Source organism: Vigna unguiculata, chromosome 11 (assembly GCF_037176805.1).
Source record: "Vigna unguiculata cultivar grain cowpea cultivar isolate G323 ecotype 2 chromosome 11, ASM3717680v1, whole genome shotgun sequence".
In the NCBI taxonomy this organism is placed as follows: Eukaryota; Viridiplantae; Streptophyta; class Magnoliopsida; order Fabales; family Fabaceae; genus Vigna; species Vigna unguiculata.
The window spans coordinates 33,915,843-33,934,518 of record NC_140802.1 but is presented as its reverse complement, the minus strand read 5'-3'; the positions used below and the strand labels follow the sequence as shown (position 1 = coordinate 33,934,518).

At 35.8% G+C, this 18,676-nt stretch overlaps 2 protein-coding genes across 2 annotated transcripts; both read left to right on the top strand.

Annotated features, from left to right (window-relative positions):
* Positions 1-3,676: 3,676 nt before the first annotated feature.
* On the top strand, positions 3,677-4,246 carry LOC114170315 (LOB domain-containing protein 27-like). Its single transcript, XM_028055798.2, has one exon. The coding sequence runs from the start codon at positions 3,677-3,679 to the stop codon at positions 4,244-4,246; it is 570 nt and encodes a 189-aa protein (XP_027911599.2).
* A 7,123-nt stretch (positions 4,247-11,369) lies between these two features.
* On the top strand, positions 11,370-17,711 carry LOC146881820 (uncharacterized). Its single transcript, XM_085669354.1, has 9 exons — positions 11,370-12,593; positions 12,738-12,971; positions 13,551-13,981; positions 14,309-14,420; positions 14,547-14,648; positions 14,910-15,044; positions 15,159-15,323; positions 15,450-15,654; positions 17,611-17,711. Exons 1-9 carry the CDS (start codon positions 11,370-11,372, stop codon positions 17,709-17,711), a joined length of 2,709 nt encoding a protein of 902 aa, XP_085525480.1.
* Positions 17,712-18,676: the final 965 nt, after the last annotated feature.

The following is an 18,676-nucleotide window of genomic DNA, read 5'->3' as shown; positions in this document are numbered from 1 at the left end:
GTTGGAACAAACTCGATTTTACCTAGACCAATTTGGCTTAACCTTCACCTTAAGTCAACTTGGCTCAACATTCGCTCCAATTCGACTCTGCTCAACCTTAAACCTAGATTAACTTGATTCGAATCGATCCTCAGTTACCTTAATCGACTTAGACACACTTTGATTTTAAATTTTCAAAATCTAAAAGATGATTGAATCTAAATCTCAAATCTAATTAAGTAGATTCAAATTTATTCAAGTAGATTGGATTTAGAATCACAAATACGATAAATCCAAATCTATTTAAATGGACTAAAACTAATATAGATTTAGGTTATTATAAATTGGATCTCAAATTTTGCTCACTCTTAGTGATATGATTTTTTTCACATGTTGAATATTCCACAAGCTTCCTTACTTGTTGCAATTAATTTCCTGTACTAAACTATTTCGAAAGAAGGTGTTATAGGTACAAAATCACTGTAACTTTTACATGCAAATGGATAGGTTTTTCTTAAAAGAGTCCACTTAGAAATAAGTTTTTTAAATTTTGTTGTAGGATGTATTTCATTGAACCCAAATTTAACTTCACAAATTTAATTAGTAAGAATGAAACGATTCAAGGTATAAATTAGATGAACAAGAAAGAAACATAAAAAATAAGATTAAAAGAAAAGAAAAAAGGTGTAGAAAAGTCCGATGAATAGAAAAAAAGAGTCACTTGAAGATGATGGAGATTTTATCTCTGGATTTGGATATTTTGTTTATAACTTGAATTTAGATAATGTTAATATTTTTTATTTGAATTTTATGTTGTTTGTAATTAACTTGGATTTGGATTAAGTAAAATATTACTTGTTGGTGTTAGTGAAATTTCATTGCAATTAACAGGAAATAAAAAAAATTTGGAAATAAAAACATGTAGTTTTTAAGATTACATACAGATTTTTTTCATATATAATTTACATACGAATTATTCTGTATGAAATATACACATATATATTTTGGTCAATTATCTACATATTTTTCTGTGTGTAAATTACATACGAAATATTTCGTATATAACTCATCGAGAAATACATACGAAATAATTGGTATGTAATTTACATACAGATTTTAATATCTACGAAAAATTTTGCATGTAAAATTACATACAAATTTTCTTTTCGTAAATAAGTTTACCAAAACTTAGTTTAAATACATATTTGTTTTTTATGTAATCCGTAGATAATATCTAATTACATACGAATTTTATTATAAATTACATAAATAAATATATTTTTTTTTAGTGTATGATGAGTTCTAATAGTGAATCTTCTTTCTTGATTTATAGAAAAAATAAGATAAGATTCTAAATTCAATACATATGGTTACAAATTATAAATAAATTGGTTGACTATTTATATCATCAATTACTAAAATCTGAAATCATGAAAGAAAATAAAAAAAACAAATATGGCAAGCGAATGTCGTTAAAGATGGAGTAAGTGATTATAGTTAGTCTTAGTATTGCGTGTGGTGTGAGATTTGAAGGAAGATTATTTCAGAATATAGATACATGAGAAGAAGTTCAACTTATGAGAGTCAAACCTATGCCAAGAAACCTTCAAAATCGCTATAAAGCTAATTTTAGATTAGGAAAATATTCGTTGACACATTTTTTTATAACATTTCTTTTACCACTTAACCTGGCAAGTTTTTCTTTTAAAATGCTATCATGTTAAGGGATAAAAAAAGTAGTATAAAAGATGTGTCAACAAATATTTTTTTTTTAATTAATTGACATACAGGTTTTTTTTCCTAAAACAAGAAAATTTTATTTTAGAATTATTTCATATTTGTATTCATACATTAATAAGAAATAAAATGTGTTTCAAATAAAAAGAGAAAAAATAAATAAATTTCAAATTCAAAAATAAATCTAAATAAAATAAAATAAAATGTAAATTAATCATTATTTGTTTAACATAGAATCATGTTATTTATTTTATTTATTATTTAATATTTTTCTTAAAATGATATATTTTTATTTTCTTATCCTTCAATGAACTCATATTAGAGATTTTTTTTTAATTTGACCTTCTTAAAATTTGATAAAAATATAATTTATATTAAAGTTTATGAATGGATTTGGGTAAACAGAGAGCGATTTTACCTATGATTTTGAAAAACTTAAATAACTAAACACATTACATTTAATAACTACTCCTCTATCAAATTTAATTAGTTTTTCATAAAACTAAACTAAAATCATTTAACTAAATATTTTAAGACTATAAATGTAAAATGCTAAAGTTAATTATGTCCCTCAAAACAAAACTAAGAAGACATCATTCAAATTCTATTATTAAAAATTAATTCAAGTAAATAAAATATAAATATGATTTATTTTGTTATTTTGTAAATTGTTAAATATAATTTTTGAAAACAAAAATCAAGCAAGGAAGTTCTACACAAATCCAAGTTAGAGCCTATCCTAGCGAACTTTCTTTGACATGGTTCCACCCGATATCACACCGCTAATGGACCACCCACTAATTTCTTATCCCACACACGAGATGAATATACCTCGACGTGAGGGGTGTGTTGGAAGTCCCCATCGACTAGATATAAGGCCATTTCATAGTATATAAGTGAGGGGAAAACCTCACCTTACAAGCCGGTTTTGTGGGGTTGAGTTAGGCTTAAAGTTCATTAAATTATTTTTTCAAGATATGAAAGAGATAAATATTCTATAAATAACTTTTTTAGTTCAAATGTGTTTTAAGAAATCATAATATATATAGAAATAAAACACAATAAAAAAATGTTAAACTTACCAATTTGCCTCACGTCAAGAACATGAAGATGCCGAATGATTATTTAATGACTCATAGCAAAAGTTGCATGAGCAACTCTACAAGCTTAATCAGTCAACAACACAGACTATAATCATGTATGATTCAATGATCACCACTTTTTATACACCATCACAACATTCTAATTAAACCCTTAAAAACCATACTCAAATTAAATAATAAAAAAAAAACAAATTTTTGTAAAAGTTTTAAACTAAGAAATAGCTTACTGGTTTTTGTTCTACATTAAAAAACAGCAAGAGGGGAAGGTGACAAACCAATAATAATAATACAAATAATTAGAATTATAGTTTTTTTTTAATCTCTTTAATAAGATAATTAATGCGTGAATATCTCCTAAACACTTGCCTTTATCCCTTCATCTAGAGTTTACTTAGACTTCTTCCTATATAAATAATTTTCCCTCCAAGAGACGTGAACCTGAACCATCTTTTCGTGCTCTTCCTAAACCAAACAGTTTTTCTTCCTAATATTTATATATATCTTATTTCTACCCATATTGATGTTTCATTCCCTTAATTCAAGACATTAAACATTTTTGGTCCAGGTTTGTATCTTAAATTTTACTACATTTTCTGTTTTGTCTCACTGTTTTTCTTCTAAACAAGAACAGATACAAAAACTTTACTGCATGTCATGCATGCCACCATTATCATATATACTCTTCCTCTCATTCTTCTTTTGTTTTGATTCTTTTATATCATTAGAACATAGCATAACAATAAACAACTCAGAACATAGCATAAAATTTATCAGATGACAGTATCAAACATTTTCTTCTACTCTTATCTGTGTATGATTCCTTATATAATGATGAAATTTTGAAACATGTTTGACAGATGCAAAGAAATAGCAGCGGAATGCATCCTGCATGTGCGGCATGCAAGCATCAAAGGAAGAAATGCAGTGAAAACTGCATATTGGCACCTTACTTTCCATCAAACAGAAGCCGTGAGTTTCACGCAGTGCACAAGGTTTTTGGTGTGAGCAACATAACGAAGTTGGTAAAGAATGCAAGAGAGGAGGATAGAAGAAGAGTGGTGGATTCATTGACATGGGAAGCATCTTGCAGACAAAGAGACCCTATTCATGGCCCTTATGGAGAGTACACAAAGGTTTACAATGAGTACAAGAAAGTGTTGGATGAACTCAAGAGATTCAGAAGCCAACACCAGATGTTGCAGTTTCCCTCTCTAGGATTCAAGTCTGTGCAAGATTTCATTGCTTGCAAAGGAGAAGAGAAAGCAGAAGAAGATTATCTGCATGGGAAAAAGAATGCTATTGTTGATTCTGATATTTACAACACTTATTGTTCAAATTATTTGCAAGAGTTTCAGAATCTCAGGCCTGAAGTTGTCATACCCTTTCAGCATCACTCTCAACCATACTACATTACAGGTATTGTTTAGTTTGACTTTTTATTTATTTTTACCTATTTTTTATTCTTAATTCTGAGCATAAATTTCTAAATAAAATAATTTAGAATAAACTCTTGCTCTTGAAAGGTAACTATGTGAATTTATTTTTCTTTACTTATATATTTTTCATTTACTTTAATAGAAAATTTACCTAATAGTTTTCACCTTTCAAACTGCTCATTTTAAACCTTTTTAACTGTGAACTACCTTCTTCTTCTCAATTAATTAAAAAAAATAGTTTTTGTATTTATAAAGAAAGAAAGAAATTGAAGGATAAAATAATGGATGTAAAATGTGTGTAAAAAATTGTTGGTGTCAAAATTTAAGTAGTTTTAAAAGAATTACCTGATTAAATTTATTTAATAATGAATTTGTTATTATTTAGTAGCTCATGGAACCTATGCATGGCAGAATCTCCTTCAAAACATTGAAAATTCTTGGATAGGAACTATTTTTCTGTGTTTAGATAACATACAAGAATTAATTTTATCTCATAAAATTAAAGTAATAACATGAGAAAATGTAATAACTATTTGTTGGTTCACTTGTATCATGATTTGTTTTTTACCATAGAGTCAGTCTAACTAAATTATATTTTCTTTTACCTACTTAAGATAAGTTGAAATAGTGTAAAATGTATAAAAATTGCATGCATTTTTAAGAGAGAAAAAAAAGGAGAGTGATTCAACTAATATATGCTTGAACGCAAAATTATGTGATGTGTTTTTGGTTAGAATTGATTTATTTTCTTGTTTGTATTTTTTATTTCAGTTTTGACGCTTAAATTTTAAAAGGTTATATTTTAGTCTTTTAAAGTGTTTATGTTAAACCGAATGTATCCTTCCTTGTATTTTTAGTTTTAAATTTCAAATAAAATTAAAAAAGAATCATATTTTAGTTTATCTTTAATTTTAATTTCAAAATATATACTTATTTAGAAAGTTTGCTACCTATAAGTTAGTTTAAGGATACATTTACAAAAATAATGATAATAATAATAGTGACAATTTGTGTCTTGATAATATTATTGTTTGTGAGGATAGTAACATGACAATGATAATAATGTCCAAAAATAAGATTAATTCTCAAATGTATGGAGAGTGTCTTTTAACATTAGAAATCAAGTTTATAATTTTTTTTTGTTTTAATTAAATGTAATGGAATTTTGAAATTTAGCTAGAAACAGCCACTGCCTCTAATTTGAACTAATAATATTTAAGTCAAGGCCAAGTAATAATATTAATTTTTATACGATATTATGTATTTTTAATTAAAATATTTTGTTTGAAACTAACTTTTTTTTATAATTTTTTAATTAAATTAAAGTAACTTCTTTATATATGAATATATATTAATTTTTGGTAGTGAAAAGCTCTTAAAGATTACAAGTTAAATTATGGCAAATATTTGTGTTATTGATAAATAATGGTAGAAAATTCAACAAGAATGACAATACTGTTAAGTTTGAATATATATTCAATTTCTATTAAATTGCAAAAGAAATATGAAGAAGAATATTTTTATATATAATTGATATATCGTTATACATTTTATTTTCGCCGTGAAAAAAAATATATAATGAAGAAAAGTTTTATATATAAATGACAATCATGATACTATTTTTTAAATATTTAACAAGTATTATTATTGTTACGTTTTCAAATAATAACTAACGTTTACCATTTATAATAATTTAGCAAATGTGTATAACTAGTCAAACAATCTGTCTATCAACATAAAAGTATTTTGAAATTTAGTTCAAAATGCTTTCGCTTGACTTTTGTCCAAAATAGTTAATTAAGACTTTCTAACATTTTTCTTCATATATATATATATATATATATATATATATATATATATATATATATATATATATATATATATATATAAAAGGTAAAGACTCTAACAATATGTTAAATTTTAATTTAAATTATTTGACATTTAAGTTAAGTTGTCCAAAATTTGAGGTGAATAATGTTCAACTTTCAAATATTAATTAAATATTTTAAAAACCAAAATAAAATCTTTTATACTTAAGAAACTAATAAATTGAAAAACAAAATCTGCTCTAAAAAATCAGTTTTTGAGAAGAAAAAAATCTATTCAAAACGATATATATGGTTTTGAATGGATTTTAAAAAAAAATTGAGATTTTTTTCTAAGCATAAGGTTTTATATATTTTTACTTATAAATTGTCATATTACAATTTGCAAAGAAAAAAGAAATTAAACTATTACTTTACCGATCGCATCCTATATATTTTGGAAACTTTTTGTCTTTAATAATTCACTTCTTAATCATGAAAACAATTAACTGTGTTTTTTTGTTTGTTCTAATGTTTTAGGCGATCATCAATTCAAACAATGAACTCCAGGATACGGAAGACATGATTATGTATATTTTTTTCCGGAAGATCCATTCACATAATACATTTGAAATTCATATTTCAAAATTGAGAGATGCGATATTTATTTTTGTGTGTTACACATGAGGAATCAATTCTCTATAGAGTAATTAACACAAACCATTATCAATTTTACTGTATATGATGACTTTTAAATAATGTAAAATAGTTTCCGTTATTATTGTATTATAAATAAAAATTTCGAAAAATAATGATCAAATGCTTCAATAATAAATAGTTTAGTTTGGGTTCATATGGTCATCAAAGTTTTCACACCATGAGTAAATATTTATCTATAAATGAACATTTTCTTTTAGTGTAATATAAGTGTAATATTTGAAGGTTTACTAATCTACAATCTTATTTGTTATCTTATTTAAAAATATTAAGTGGATTATTAGCAAACTTTTACGTTGACTTCAAAATTTGGTTTCACCATCTATTTATATAGAGATTGCTTTATTGATACAAGAAACAAATGGTGAACTTTAGATGTGAATCAATTCTTATGTTCCAAGTCATTTGTTTAACGCCCTTGTAAAGAAATTATCTTTAACATATATAATAGCAAAATAGTGTGATGAAATTCACAACAAAAACACACATATATTAACATAATAATTGTCATATATTAATTAATTAATTAATATCTTAATATTTAAACAATACAAATTAATTAAGATAAATTATCCCAGTAAACTCATATTAAACATGAACTTTAACATTCGAGCATGACACTTCAAAATTTATATATCATTTGTCATCACATAAAATCTTTTGAAGTTTATCATCGTGATATGTGACAATGATACTTGTTTTTAATTTCGTCTTCTATTTAAATTTTGGGTTTAATTTAGTATCCATATTCTTTAAAACAATCCAATTTTTTCCTTTCCAATTTGAGACCAAATTAGTAAATAAGTTTAATTATAACTTATATATACATGTTAAAATAATTTTTTTGAATTTATACATCAAATCACTACACCTAAATATTCAAATTATTTTATTTTTTACAAGTTAAAAAATTTCAAGTGTAAAAAACTACAAAAGTAAAAATGTAAAAAATAAAATAATTTGAGTATTTAGGTGTAATGATTTGATGTATAAATTCAAAAAATTTATTTTAACATGTATATATAAATTATAATTAAGTTTATTTACTAATTTGGTCTCAAATTTGAGAGGACAAAATTAAATCGCTTTAAAAAATATGGTACTAAATTGAACAAAAAATTTAAATAAAAAATTAAATTAAAAACAGCTATTACCACTACTATATGTTATGACGGTAAATTGCCACGTGACACGACAATAACTTGACACGTGAAAAATTATAATTTTTTAGAAAAAAGATTAAAACATTTCACGGCTTGACAAGTATGGACATAGTATTAACTCCAACTTAACAGAGTGGATCAAATTGAACCCTTTTGACTAAATTGAACCAACCAGTAATAAAGGGATCAAATTGAATTAAACCAAAAAATTAGGGGACTAAATAAGTATTTATACCTTAATAAAATTAGTTAGTTTATCATTAATTATCTTTATATCTCAATTCATTTTTTTTATTAAAATTAAATTAAAACTATATTTGTCAAGTAATATCAGTTTGGTCCTCAAATTTTTTGTTGTCTCAATTTGGTCATTATTTTCTTAAAAATGATTCAATTTAGTCATTATTGTTAATTTGACCAGACGGTGTTAAAGTCAATGCCACGTGTCAATTTCTGTTTTTTTTTTACACGTGTCACTTCACAGTTGTGCCACATGTCAAAATGACTCAATTTGGTCCCTATATTTGTTTTTAGTTTCAATTTAGTCACAATTTTTGTAAAAATGAAGTAATATTGTCCCTCCTTAAATTGACACTCAATTTACTTTTTTATAAATCTTATGGTGATATTCTTACTAAAATTAACGTTTTTATTAAATATTTCTATAAATATTTTAAATTAACTTTAAATTTTATACAAAACATTAGACTTTGATTTTGTTTTGAACTTGAAATTTAGTTCCTAAACTTATGTGTGGCAAGTTATTTGATTTTTAATATTCACTAAGTTTGTATAATATGATACACTTGATGTCTTTATATATGATGATAAAATTGTTAATTTTTGAAATTAAGTTTGCGGTTTAACTTTGTTTAATAATAAAACTAAAAAAAGCTTGTTTAAAAATATTTCTACAAATATTTAATAAAAATGTCAATTTTATTAAGAATATCATCATAAGATTTGTAAAAAAATTAAATTAAGTATCAATTTAAGGAGGGACAATATTGCTTCATTTTAACAAAAATTGAGACTAAATTGAAACTAAAAATAAATATAAGGACCAAATTGAGTCATTTTAACATGTAAGGTCCATTTTCTTTATTCAGCCCTAATGTCAGTGGGCCGTCCTTGTAGTTGGGCCTAAGGCCAGCCCAAACACATATACCCTTAGGTCTGCCCTAAACCTAAGGGGTACCCTACACTTTTCAGAGGCACCTTGTCCTTGCTTGGAGCTGCAGCCGTCATCCCTTTCCGCTAAGGCTCCGTTCGACTCTCACGTAAATAACTTTAAACCTCTCGTGCTTACCTCCTAGAGCTTTACATTCGTTTCCACCGATTAAAATCCGAAAATAATCGTGTTCACCGCTGTTCTGCCAGTTCTAGGTCCACCACTCGAGCTACTGTGCCCCAAGGTTCCGCGTCAAAGTTCCGTTAGCTCCTTTCCAGGTACGGGAAGCTAGGGTTCTAGTTTCGAGTCTTTTTAGAGCTGTTTCTGCGTTGGTTGTTGATTGCATGGTTAGATCTGTTGTCTTGATGTGTAAAAATGGTTTGCATGTGTGGTTTGGTTCGTTTTCTTGGCTGTTACAGTGAAGAACAGTGGCGAGACCTGTTAATCTCGCCCAAGCGAGTCAATCTCGCCTAGGCGAGATGAAACAGGGAGACCTCTGCACGAAATCTCGCCCAGGCGACTCGCTCACCTTTTGAGCGAGCAGGCCACTCGCCCAGGCGAGAGGAATCTCGCTTAAGCGAGATCCCGTGATGCCCCCACCCTTGTTTTTGTGCTCTCGCCTAGGCGAGGGGAGGCTCGCCTGAGCGAGATGTCTCGCCTGAGCGAGACCCCTCAGCCTGGGCGAGATGCTGGGCGAGGCTGTGCTATAATTTGGACGTTTGATGTTTCCCGAGTGATCCATGTTGGTTGAATATGATTGTATGATGATGAACATGTATGTAATGGAGCATGAAGTATATGTTTGGCATGATTCATGAATTGTGGATGAATGGGTTGGTATGAGACTTAGCATATGAATGAGTATGCGGTTTGAAACTAAAGGAACATGATATTGATATGAGACTAGGCCTCAGACTCATTGGGGTGGTGATGACCAGAGGTATGGGTTTGAGATGTGATTGATATGAGGATTAGACTTCAAGGGTTGATATGGAATTGAAAAATATAATTTAATATTCTCTTATTGCTGATTTATGAATATTGGTCCGTGTCAGTGTGTAATTCCTTGGGGTCTCTAGGTGAGACCTCCGGGGTTGCGCTTCAGTGGTCGGGACGTAATTCCATGGCCCCTGTTAGTGGGTGTTCATGGTGGTGCCCCATCTGTATAACTAGGTAAGGTTGCATCCTGACGCTCCGAGGAGTCAGTCAGTCTCACTTAGAGCGGACTGACTCTTGTGGTGGGAGTAGCAGGAGGCCTGAGACTCACTAAGGGCTAACCTTGTGGTGGGAGAGTTTTGATTTATTGCAACACTGGTAATACATGGCTCAGGATCGAGCAGCTCAGGTTCGAGCAGGGGTACCCACACAAGTGCAAGCATCCGCTGAATCCGACCAAGTTATACGTATCCGGATGAGTCGAGTCGAGTCGTAGTGTATTGAATGAAGAGTCATAACATGTTTGGTTGCTATGTGGATGAGATGATGAAAATATGCTTGATTACATGATTTATGTTGTTGGCTCTAGCTTACCCGTCTTGTTGCATGGTTGTGATTGTATGTGGCTGTTCTTTCTTGCGATGATCATCAACTTGGTTGATGGGAGCAGATGGGCGAGACTCTCGTGGTCAGCAAGGGAACGATGATCTAGTAGCTTAGCCATTTGGGCTCGAACTCGCGCTCCTTTCCTTCATGTTTTCTTTAGGGCTATGGCCCCTGTGTTTCATTGTTACTGGATTGTAATCTTTTAGTTAAACAGCTATTCTACCTTTATCGGCATCGTGGTGTGCCTAGTTTTGTAGGGGTGATATTAAGGACCCCAGGATTGCGCTGTTATGCTATTATCACGTGACGTTTCCTTTAATTTTACGTATTAAATTAAATGGGACGTTACATTTATGGTATCAGAGCGGTTATTCCTTAGGTCTGTGGACTTGGATGTCCGCTTAGCTTCTCTGTGTGTCTTCTGAGTGTTCTTAGTTAAATTCTTGCCTTTATCGAGTCTAACCAAGTGATTTTCTATGTGCCAGTGGATTATGGCACCTCCTCGCCGAGCTTCTCAGTCATCCCAGGGGGACACATCAGATATCGCCAGAGCTATAGAGGCGATGGTAGCAGCTATGACGCAGCAGAGTGCTGCGATGATGCAGCAGCACGAGGCATCTATGCAGCGACAGGCGGCGTCGCTTGAGCTGCAGCAGGCGGTGATGCAGCAGATGGAGGCTGCAAGGGTAGCTGCTGAGGATGCTCATCGGCAGCATATGGAGGCCCTCCGCCAGATGGAGGAGAGCAGGACGACGACACCTGTGTTTGGTCCTGAGCCACGACCTACGGTCAGGGAGTGGAGCTTGGAGGACTTTCTGAAACACCACCCGACGAAGTTTGATGGGAAGACCAGTCTTGACGCCGCAGACCAATGGCTGAAGGACCTGGAGCGCATCTACGACGCCAAGATGTGCCCTGCAGAGGACAGATTGGCATTCTCGGTCTATATGCTCACTGGAGAGGCAGAGCATTGGTGGAGCAGTACCAGATCCATCCTGGAGGAGAGGGATGAGCCAGTGACGTGGGAGACTTTCAGGGAGAAATTCCTCTCCGAGTACTTTCCTAACAGCATCTGGTACGCTAAGGAGGTGGAGTTCCTCCAGTTGACTCAGGGAGGGAAGACTGTCACAGAGTATGCTGAGAGGTTTAAACACCTCAGCCGTTTCTACACACTGCCGCTTGACGAGGAGTGGAGATGCCGTAAGTTTGAGAACGGCCTCAGGGGAGACATTCGCTTGATGGTGGCACTCTTGTCCATCAAGGATTTTGCTGCTCTGGTAGATAAGGCCAGGGTAATGGAGAAGATGAAGCGCGAGGTGGAAGGCCAACGCCCACCGCAGTCACAGCCGCCCCAGGGGATTGGTGGACCATCCGGGTCCAGGCCCAGACATGAGGAGAGGAGGAGACCGTATGATAAACCACACCATCAGCCTCAGGAGTCTAGGAGTTTTCCTCCGCAACAGGGTCGAGTTCGGTGTTACTCATGTGGAGGACCCCACCCGAGGTACGCGTGTCCACGTAGAGAGGGTTATCGTCGGTGCAACAATTGTGGCAAGGAAGGCCACTTTGGGAGAGATTGTCCCAACCTTGCTAGGGCAGCGACGCGCCCTCCAATTCAGACACCCCATCAGCATCAGGGTAGAGACAGAGGCAACAGGCCTCAGGCGACGGGCAGAGCGTACACCATGTCAGGAGCTGAGGCATCAGGCTCAGGTAACTTGGTTATGGGTAGTTACATGATAGCTGGTTCATCTTGTTGTGTACTATATGATTCTGGAGCGACACACTCTTTTGTGTCTTTTGCTTGTGTGGAACGTCTGGGTTTGCCGGTAAGCGAGCTACAGTGCGAGCTCGCGGTGTCTTCTCCGGCGTCGGGATTGGTCACGATGTCGTCTTTGTGTGCTCGGTGTTCAGTGGAAGTAGAGGGACGCAGGTACAAGGTGAATCTAATCTGCTTGCCTCTGCAAGACTTGGAAGTGATCTTAGGGATGGATTGGCTCTCTGCTAATCGCATTCTGATAGATTGTCGGGAGAAGAAGTTGTTGTTTCCCGACTCAGAGGAACCTGAGTTAGTGTCTTCCTAGGGTGTTAAGAGGGAACTACAGGACGACGCACAGTGCTACATGATCTTCACACATATGGAGGTGGAGAGGGGAGAGACGACGTCGGTGATACCAGTCGTCCAGGACTTTGTGGATGTATTTCCGGAGGAGATACCAGGGTTGCCACCCAGTAGAGAGGTGGAGTTCTCTATCGATCTAGTCCCAGGAACAGGCCCGGTCTCGATGGCCCCATATCGCATGGCTCCGGCAGAGTTGGTAGAGCTTAAGAAACAGATAGAAGACCTGATGGAGAAACAGTTCATCCGACCCAGCACTTCACCTTGGGGAGCACCAGTGTTGTTGGTGAAGAAGAAGGACGGGAGTTCACGCCTGTGTGTAGATTACAGGCAACTGAACAAGATGACGATCAAGAATAAGTATCCACTCCCGAGGATTGACGACTTGATGGATCAGTTGCATGGGTCTTCAGTGTTTTCGAAGATAGATCTGCGATCAGGGTACCACCAGATTTTGGTAAAGGCCGATGATGTACAGAAGACAGCCTTCAGGTCGAGGTATGGCCACTACGAGTATGTGGTTATGCCGTTTGGCGTGACCAACGCCCCAGCGGTGTTCATGGACTACATGAACAGGATTTTCCGACCTTTCCTAGACAAGTTTGTCGTGGTCTTCATAGACGACATCCTTATCTATTCCAGGACTCAGGATGAACATGCAGAACACCTGAGGTTGGTGCTTGGTGTTTTGAGAGAGAAGCAGTTGTATGCCAAGTTGTCCAAGTGTGAGTTCTGGTTAGACGAAGTTCAGTTTTTGGGGCATGTGATATCAGCACAGGGGATTGCAGTGGATCCGACAAAGCTAGAGGCAGTGATAAAGTGGGAAAATCCTAAGTCAGCCACAGAGATTAGGAGCTTTGTGGGGTTAGCAGGATACTACAGGAGGTTCATAGAAGGATTCTCCAAGATCGTGGCACCTTTGACTTTGCTTACCCGGAAGGATCAACCCTTCATCTGGACGGATAAGTGTGAGGAGAGTTTCCAGGAACTGAAGGAGAGACTGACCAGTGCACCGATACTTGTGATTCCGGATGTCGGAAAGCCGTTTGAGGTCTACTGTGACGCCTCCCGCCTTGGACTTGGTTGTGTTTTGATGCAAGAAAAGAAGGCAGTGGCGTATGCTTCGAGGCAGCTTAAGATACATGAGCGTAACTATCCCACTCATGACTTGGAATTGGCGGCTATAGTTTTTGCTTTGAAGATCTGGAGGCACTATCTTTATGGTGCTCAGTTTCGGGTGTTCAGCGACCACAAGAGTTTAAAGTACTTGTTTGACCAGAAGGAGCTTAACATGAGGCAGAGGAGGTGGATGGAATTCCTAAAGGACTATGACTTCGAGCTTCTATATCATCCAGGGAAGGCAAATGTAGTGGCAGATGCTTTGAGTAGGAAGACGGTACACACAGCACATCTCATGATAAAAGAGGCAGAGCTACTAGAGAAGTTCATAGATATGAGGATACAGGTGGAGTTGGGGTCCGAGTCCATTAAGTGTAGTACCCTTACTATATCTAGTGACTTCTTGGGCTCGATCAGAGAGAGGCAGTCGTTGGATGCTAGTCTGAACAGAGTTAGAGAACAGCTTGGATCAGATGAGGCTAGAGACTTTGCTGTGAGTGATGATGGCATACTGAGGTTTCGAGGCAGAGTATGTATACCGGATGATGCTGAGTTGAGAAAGTTGATCCTTGAGGAAGGACACAAGAGTCGTCTTAGCTTGCATCCTGGCATGACTAAGATGTACCAGGATCTCAAGGAAACTTTCTGGTGGCAGGGAATGAAGAAGGATGTGGCTCAGTTTGTATCCGCTTGTCTGACGTGTCAGAAGGCGAAGGTGGAGCATCAGAGACCCGGTGGCGTTCTACAGTCGTTAGAGGTACCAGTGTGGAAATGGGACAGCATCTCCATGGATTTCGTGACTCATCTTCCACGGACTTTTAGAGGACATGACACCATCTGGGTGATAGTAGATCGGCTCACCAAGAGTGCACACTTTTTGGCAATGAACTTGAGGATGTCCATGGCCAAGTTGGCCCAGCTGTACGTCAAAGAGATTGTGAGGTTGCATGGAGTACCTTCGAGCATAGTTTCCGACAGAGACCCACGGTTTACATCCCGGTTTTGGCAAACCTTACAGGAGGCTTTGGGAACCAAGTTGACTATGAGTTCAGCTTATCACCCTCAGACCGACGGTCAGTCTGAGAGAACGATCCAGTCATTAGAAGATTTGTTGAGAACTTGCATATTGGACCATCTGGGTGCTTGGGACGAAGTATTGCCTTTGATAGAGTTCACCTACAACAACAGCTTTCATGCGAGCATTGGCATGGCGCCATACGAGGCTCTTTATGGCAGGAGGTGTAGGACTCCACTTTGTTGGTATCAGGATGGAGAGGCAGTGTTGGTTGGACCGGAGTTGTTAGCACAGACCACCGAGAAGGTGAGGATGGTGAGGGATAGGATGTTGGCTTCGCAAAGCAGGCAGAAGGCTTATGCGGATCGCAGGAGGAGGCCTTTGGAGTTCGCAGCAGGAGATCATGTGTTCTTGAGGGTGACCCGAACCACGGGCGTGGGAAGGGCTCTCCGCTCAAGGAAGCTTTCACCCAAATTCCTTGGCCCGTATCAGATCACGAGGAGGATTGGACCAGTGGCTTATGAGATAGCTTTACCCCCGCAGTTGGCGAACCTTCATCCAGTGTTCCATGTATCACAGCTGAGGAAGTACGTGTTCGATCCGGCTCACGTGTTGGAAGCTGAAGATATACAGATCAGGGAAGATCTCACAGTGGAGGTACCACCCATCGCTCTTGAGGATAGCAAGGTGGAGGAACGTCGTGGAAAGACCGTTAGTCTTGTCAAAGTCATTTGGGATCGGAGGACAGGTGACTCGACTTGGGAGTTAGAGGAGGACATGAAAAAATCACATCCACATCTGTTTACCTAGTGAGTCTTTATTTTCGAGGTCGAAATTTTTTTTTTGTTGGGGAGAATGTAAGGTCCATTTTCTTTATTCAGCCCTAATGTCAGTGGGTCGTCCTTGTAGTTGGGCCTAAGGCCAGCCCAAACACATATACCCTTAGGTCTGCCCTAAACCTAAGGGGTACCCTACACTTTTCAGAGGCACCTTGTCCTTGCTTGGAGCTGTAGCCGTCATCCCTTTCCGCTAAGGCTCCGTTCGACTCTCACGTAAATAACTTTAAACCTCTCGTGCTTACCTCCTAGAGCTTTACATTCGTTTCCACCGATTAAAATCCGAAAATAATCGTGTTCACCGCTGTTCTGCCAGTTCTAGGTCCATCACTCGAGCTACTGTGCCCCAAGGTTCCGCGTCAAAGTTCCGTTAGCTCCTTTCCAGGTACGGGAAGCTAGGGTTCTAGTTTCGAGTCTTTTTAGAGCTGTTTCTGCGTTGGTTGTTGATTGCATGGTTAGATCTGTTGTCTTGATGTGTAAAAATGGTTTGCATGTGTGGTTTGGTTCGTTTTCTTGGCTGTTACAGTGAAGAACAGTGGCGAGACCTGTTAATCTCGCCCAAGCGAGTCAATCTCGCCTAGGCGAGATGAAACAGGAAGACCTCTGCACGAAATCTCGCCCAGGCGACTCGCTCACCTTTTGAGCGAGCAGGCCACTCGCCCAGGCGAGAGGAATCTCGCTTAAGCGAGATCCCGTGATGCCCCCACCCTTGTTTTTGTGCTCTCGCCTAGGCGAGGGGAGGCTCGCCTGAGCGAGATGTCTCGCCTGAGCGAGACCCCTCAGCCTGGGCGAGATGCTGGGCGAGGCTGTGCTATAATTTGGACGTTTGATGTTTCCCGAGTGATCCATGTTGGTTGAATATGATTGTATGATGATGAACATGTATGTAATGGAGCATGAAGTATATGTTTGGCATGATTCATGAATTGTGGATGAATGGGTTGGTATGAGACTTAGCATATGAATGAGTATGCGGTTTGAAACTAAAGGAACATGATATTGATATGAGACTAGGCCCCAGACTCATTGGGGTGGTGATGACCAGAGGTATGGGTTTGAGATGTGATTGATATGAGGATTAGACTTCAAGGGTTGATATGGAATTGAAAAATATAATTTAATATTCTCTTATTGCTGATTTATGAATATTGGTCCGTGTCAGTGTGTAATTCCTTGGGGTCTCTAGGTGAGACCTCCGGGGTTGCGCTTCAGTGGTCGGGACGTAATTCCATGGCCCCTGTTAGTGGGTGTTCATGGTGGTGCCCCATCTGTATAACTAGGTAAGGATTCAAGGTAAGGTTGCATCCTGACGCTCCGAGGAGTCAGTTAGTCTCACTTAGAGCGGACTGACTCTTGTGGTGGGAGTAGCAGGAGGCCTGAGACTCACTAAGGGCTAACCTTGTGGTGGGAGAGTTTTGATTTATTGCAACACTAGTAATACATGGCTCAGGATCGAGCAGCTCAGGTTCGAGCAGGGGTAACCACACAAGTGCAAGCATCCGCTGAATCCGACCAAGTTATACGTATCCGGATGAGTCGAGTCGAGTCGTAGTGTATTGAATGAAGAGTCATAACATGTTTGGTTGCTATGTGGATGAGATGATGAAAATATGCTTGATTACATGATTTATGTTGTTGGCTCTAGCTTACCCGTCTTGTTGCATGGTTGTGATTGTATGTGGCTGTTCTTTCTTGCGATGATCATCAACTTGGTTGATGGGAGCAGATGGGCGAGGCTCTCGTGGTCAGCAAGGGAACGATGATCCAGCAGCTTAGCCATCTGGGCTCGAACTCGCGCTCCTTTCCTTCATGTTTTCTTTAGGGCTATGGCCCCTGTGTTTCATTGTTACTGGATTGTAATCTTTTAGTTAAACAGCTATTCTACCTTTATCGGCATCGTGGTGTGCCTAGTTTTGTAGGGGTGATATTAAGGACCCCAGGACTGCGCTGTTATGCTATTATCACGTGACGTTCCCTTTAATTTTACGTATTAAATTAAATGGGACGTTACATAACACGTGACACAATTGTGAAGTGACACGTGTAAAAACTTGAGACAAATTGAGACAACGAAAAACTTGAGGACCAAACTGATAATACTTAACAAATAGAGGGACCAAAAGAGTAATTTAACCTTACTACTATTATTACAACTTATTATATTAGTTAATTAATTATTTTTTATTGGAAATATTAATTTACATTATAGTCTCATCACCTCAAGTCAAACAATTTAAATCTATAACAGGAAATTAGTAATTTAGACTAAATGTATAATATTAAGTCAATTATAAAATTAGTTATTTTATCATTGATCATCTTTATATCTCATTTCATATATGTTTTAATCAAAATGAAATTAAAACTATTATTACAATTTATTATATTAATTAGTTATTTTTTTTTGGTTAAAAATATTCATTTACATTATTTTACTCTCATCGCCTCAAGTCACATAATTTAAATTTATAACAGAAAATTAGTATATTAGACTAAATATATAATACTAAATCAATTACTAAACTTAGTTACTTTATCATCAATCATCTTTATATCTCAATCATATATTTTTTTATTAAAATTAAATTAAAAATAGTATGACAATTTATTATATTATTGATTGAAATACAGAAATTATTAAGTTTTTTGTTAAATTATGTAATATCTAGTGTAATACTATAATGTTTGTTGTGTAATGTAAAAAGTGATTGTTCTTGTATGAAGTGTAAGAAAAATAGATGTTACGACTATCATGTAGTGAGGTTGGTTCATTCTTTTAGTTATGTTGGAAAATGTCTTTTTTAAATTTTTTGTGTGAATTAATAAAGGGGTGTCATGTGTTATACTTCCTCATTTGTATCTAAGGGAAATGTTATATATTAAACCTAAATAAAACAAAAAAAAAGCATAAAATCTTATTAAAATTTATGTATA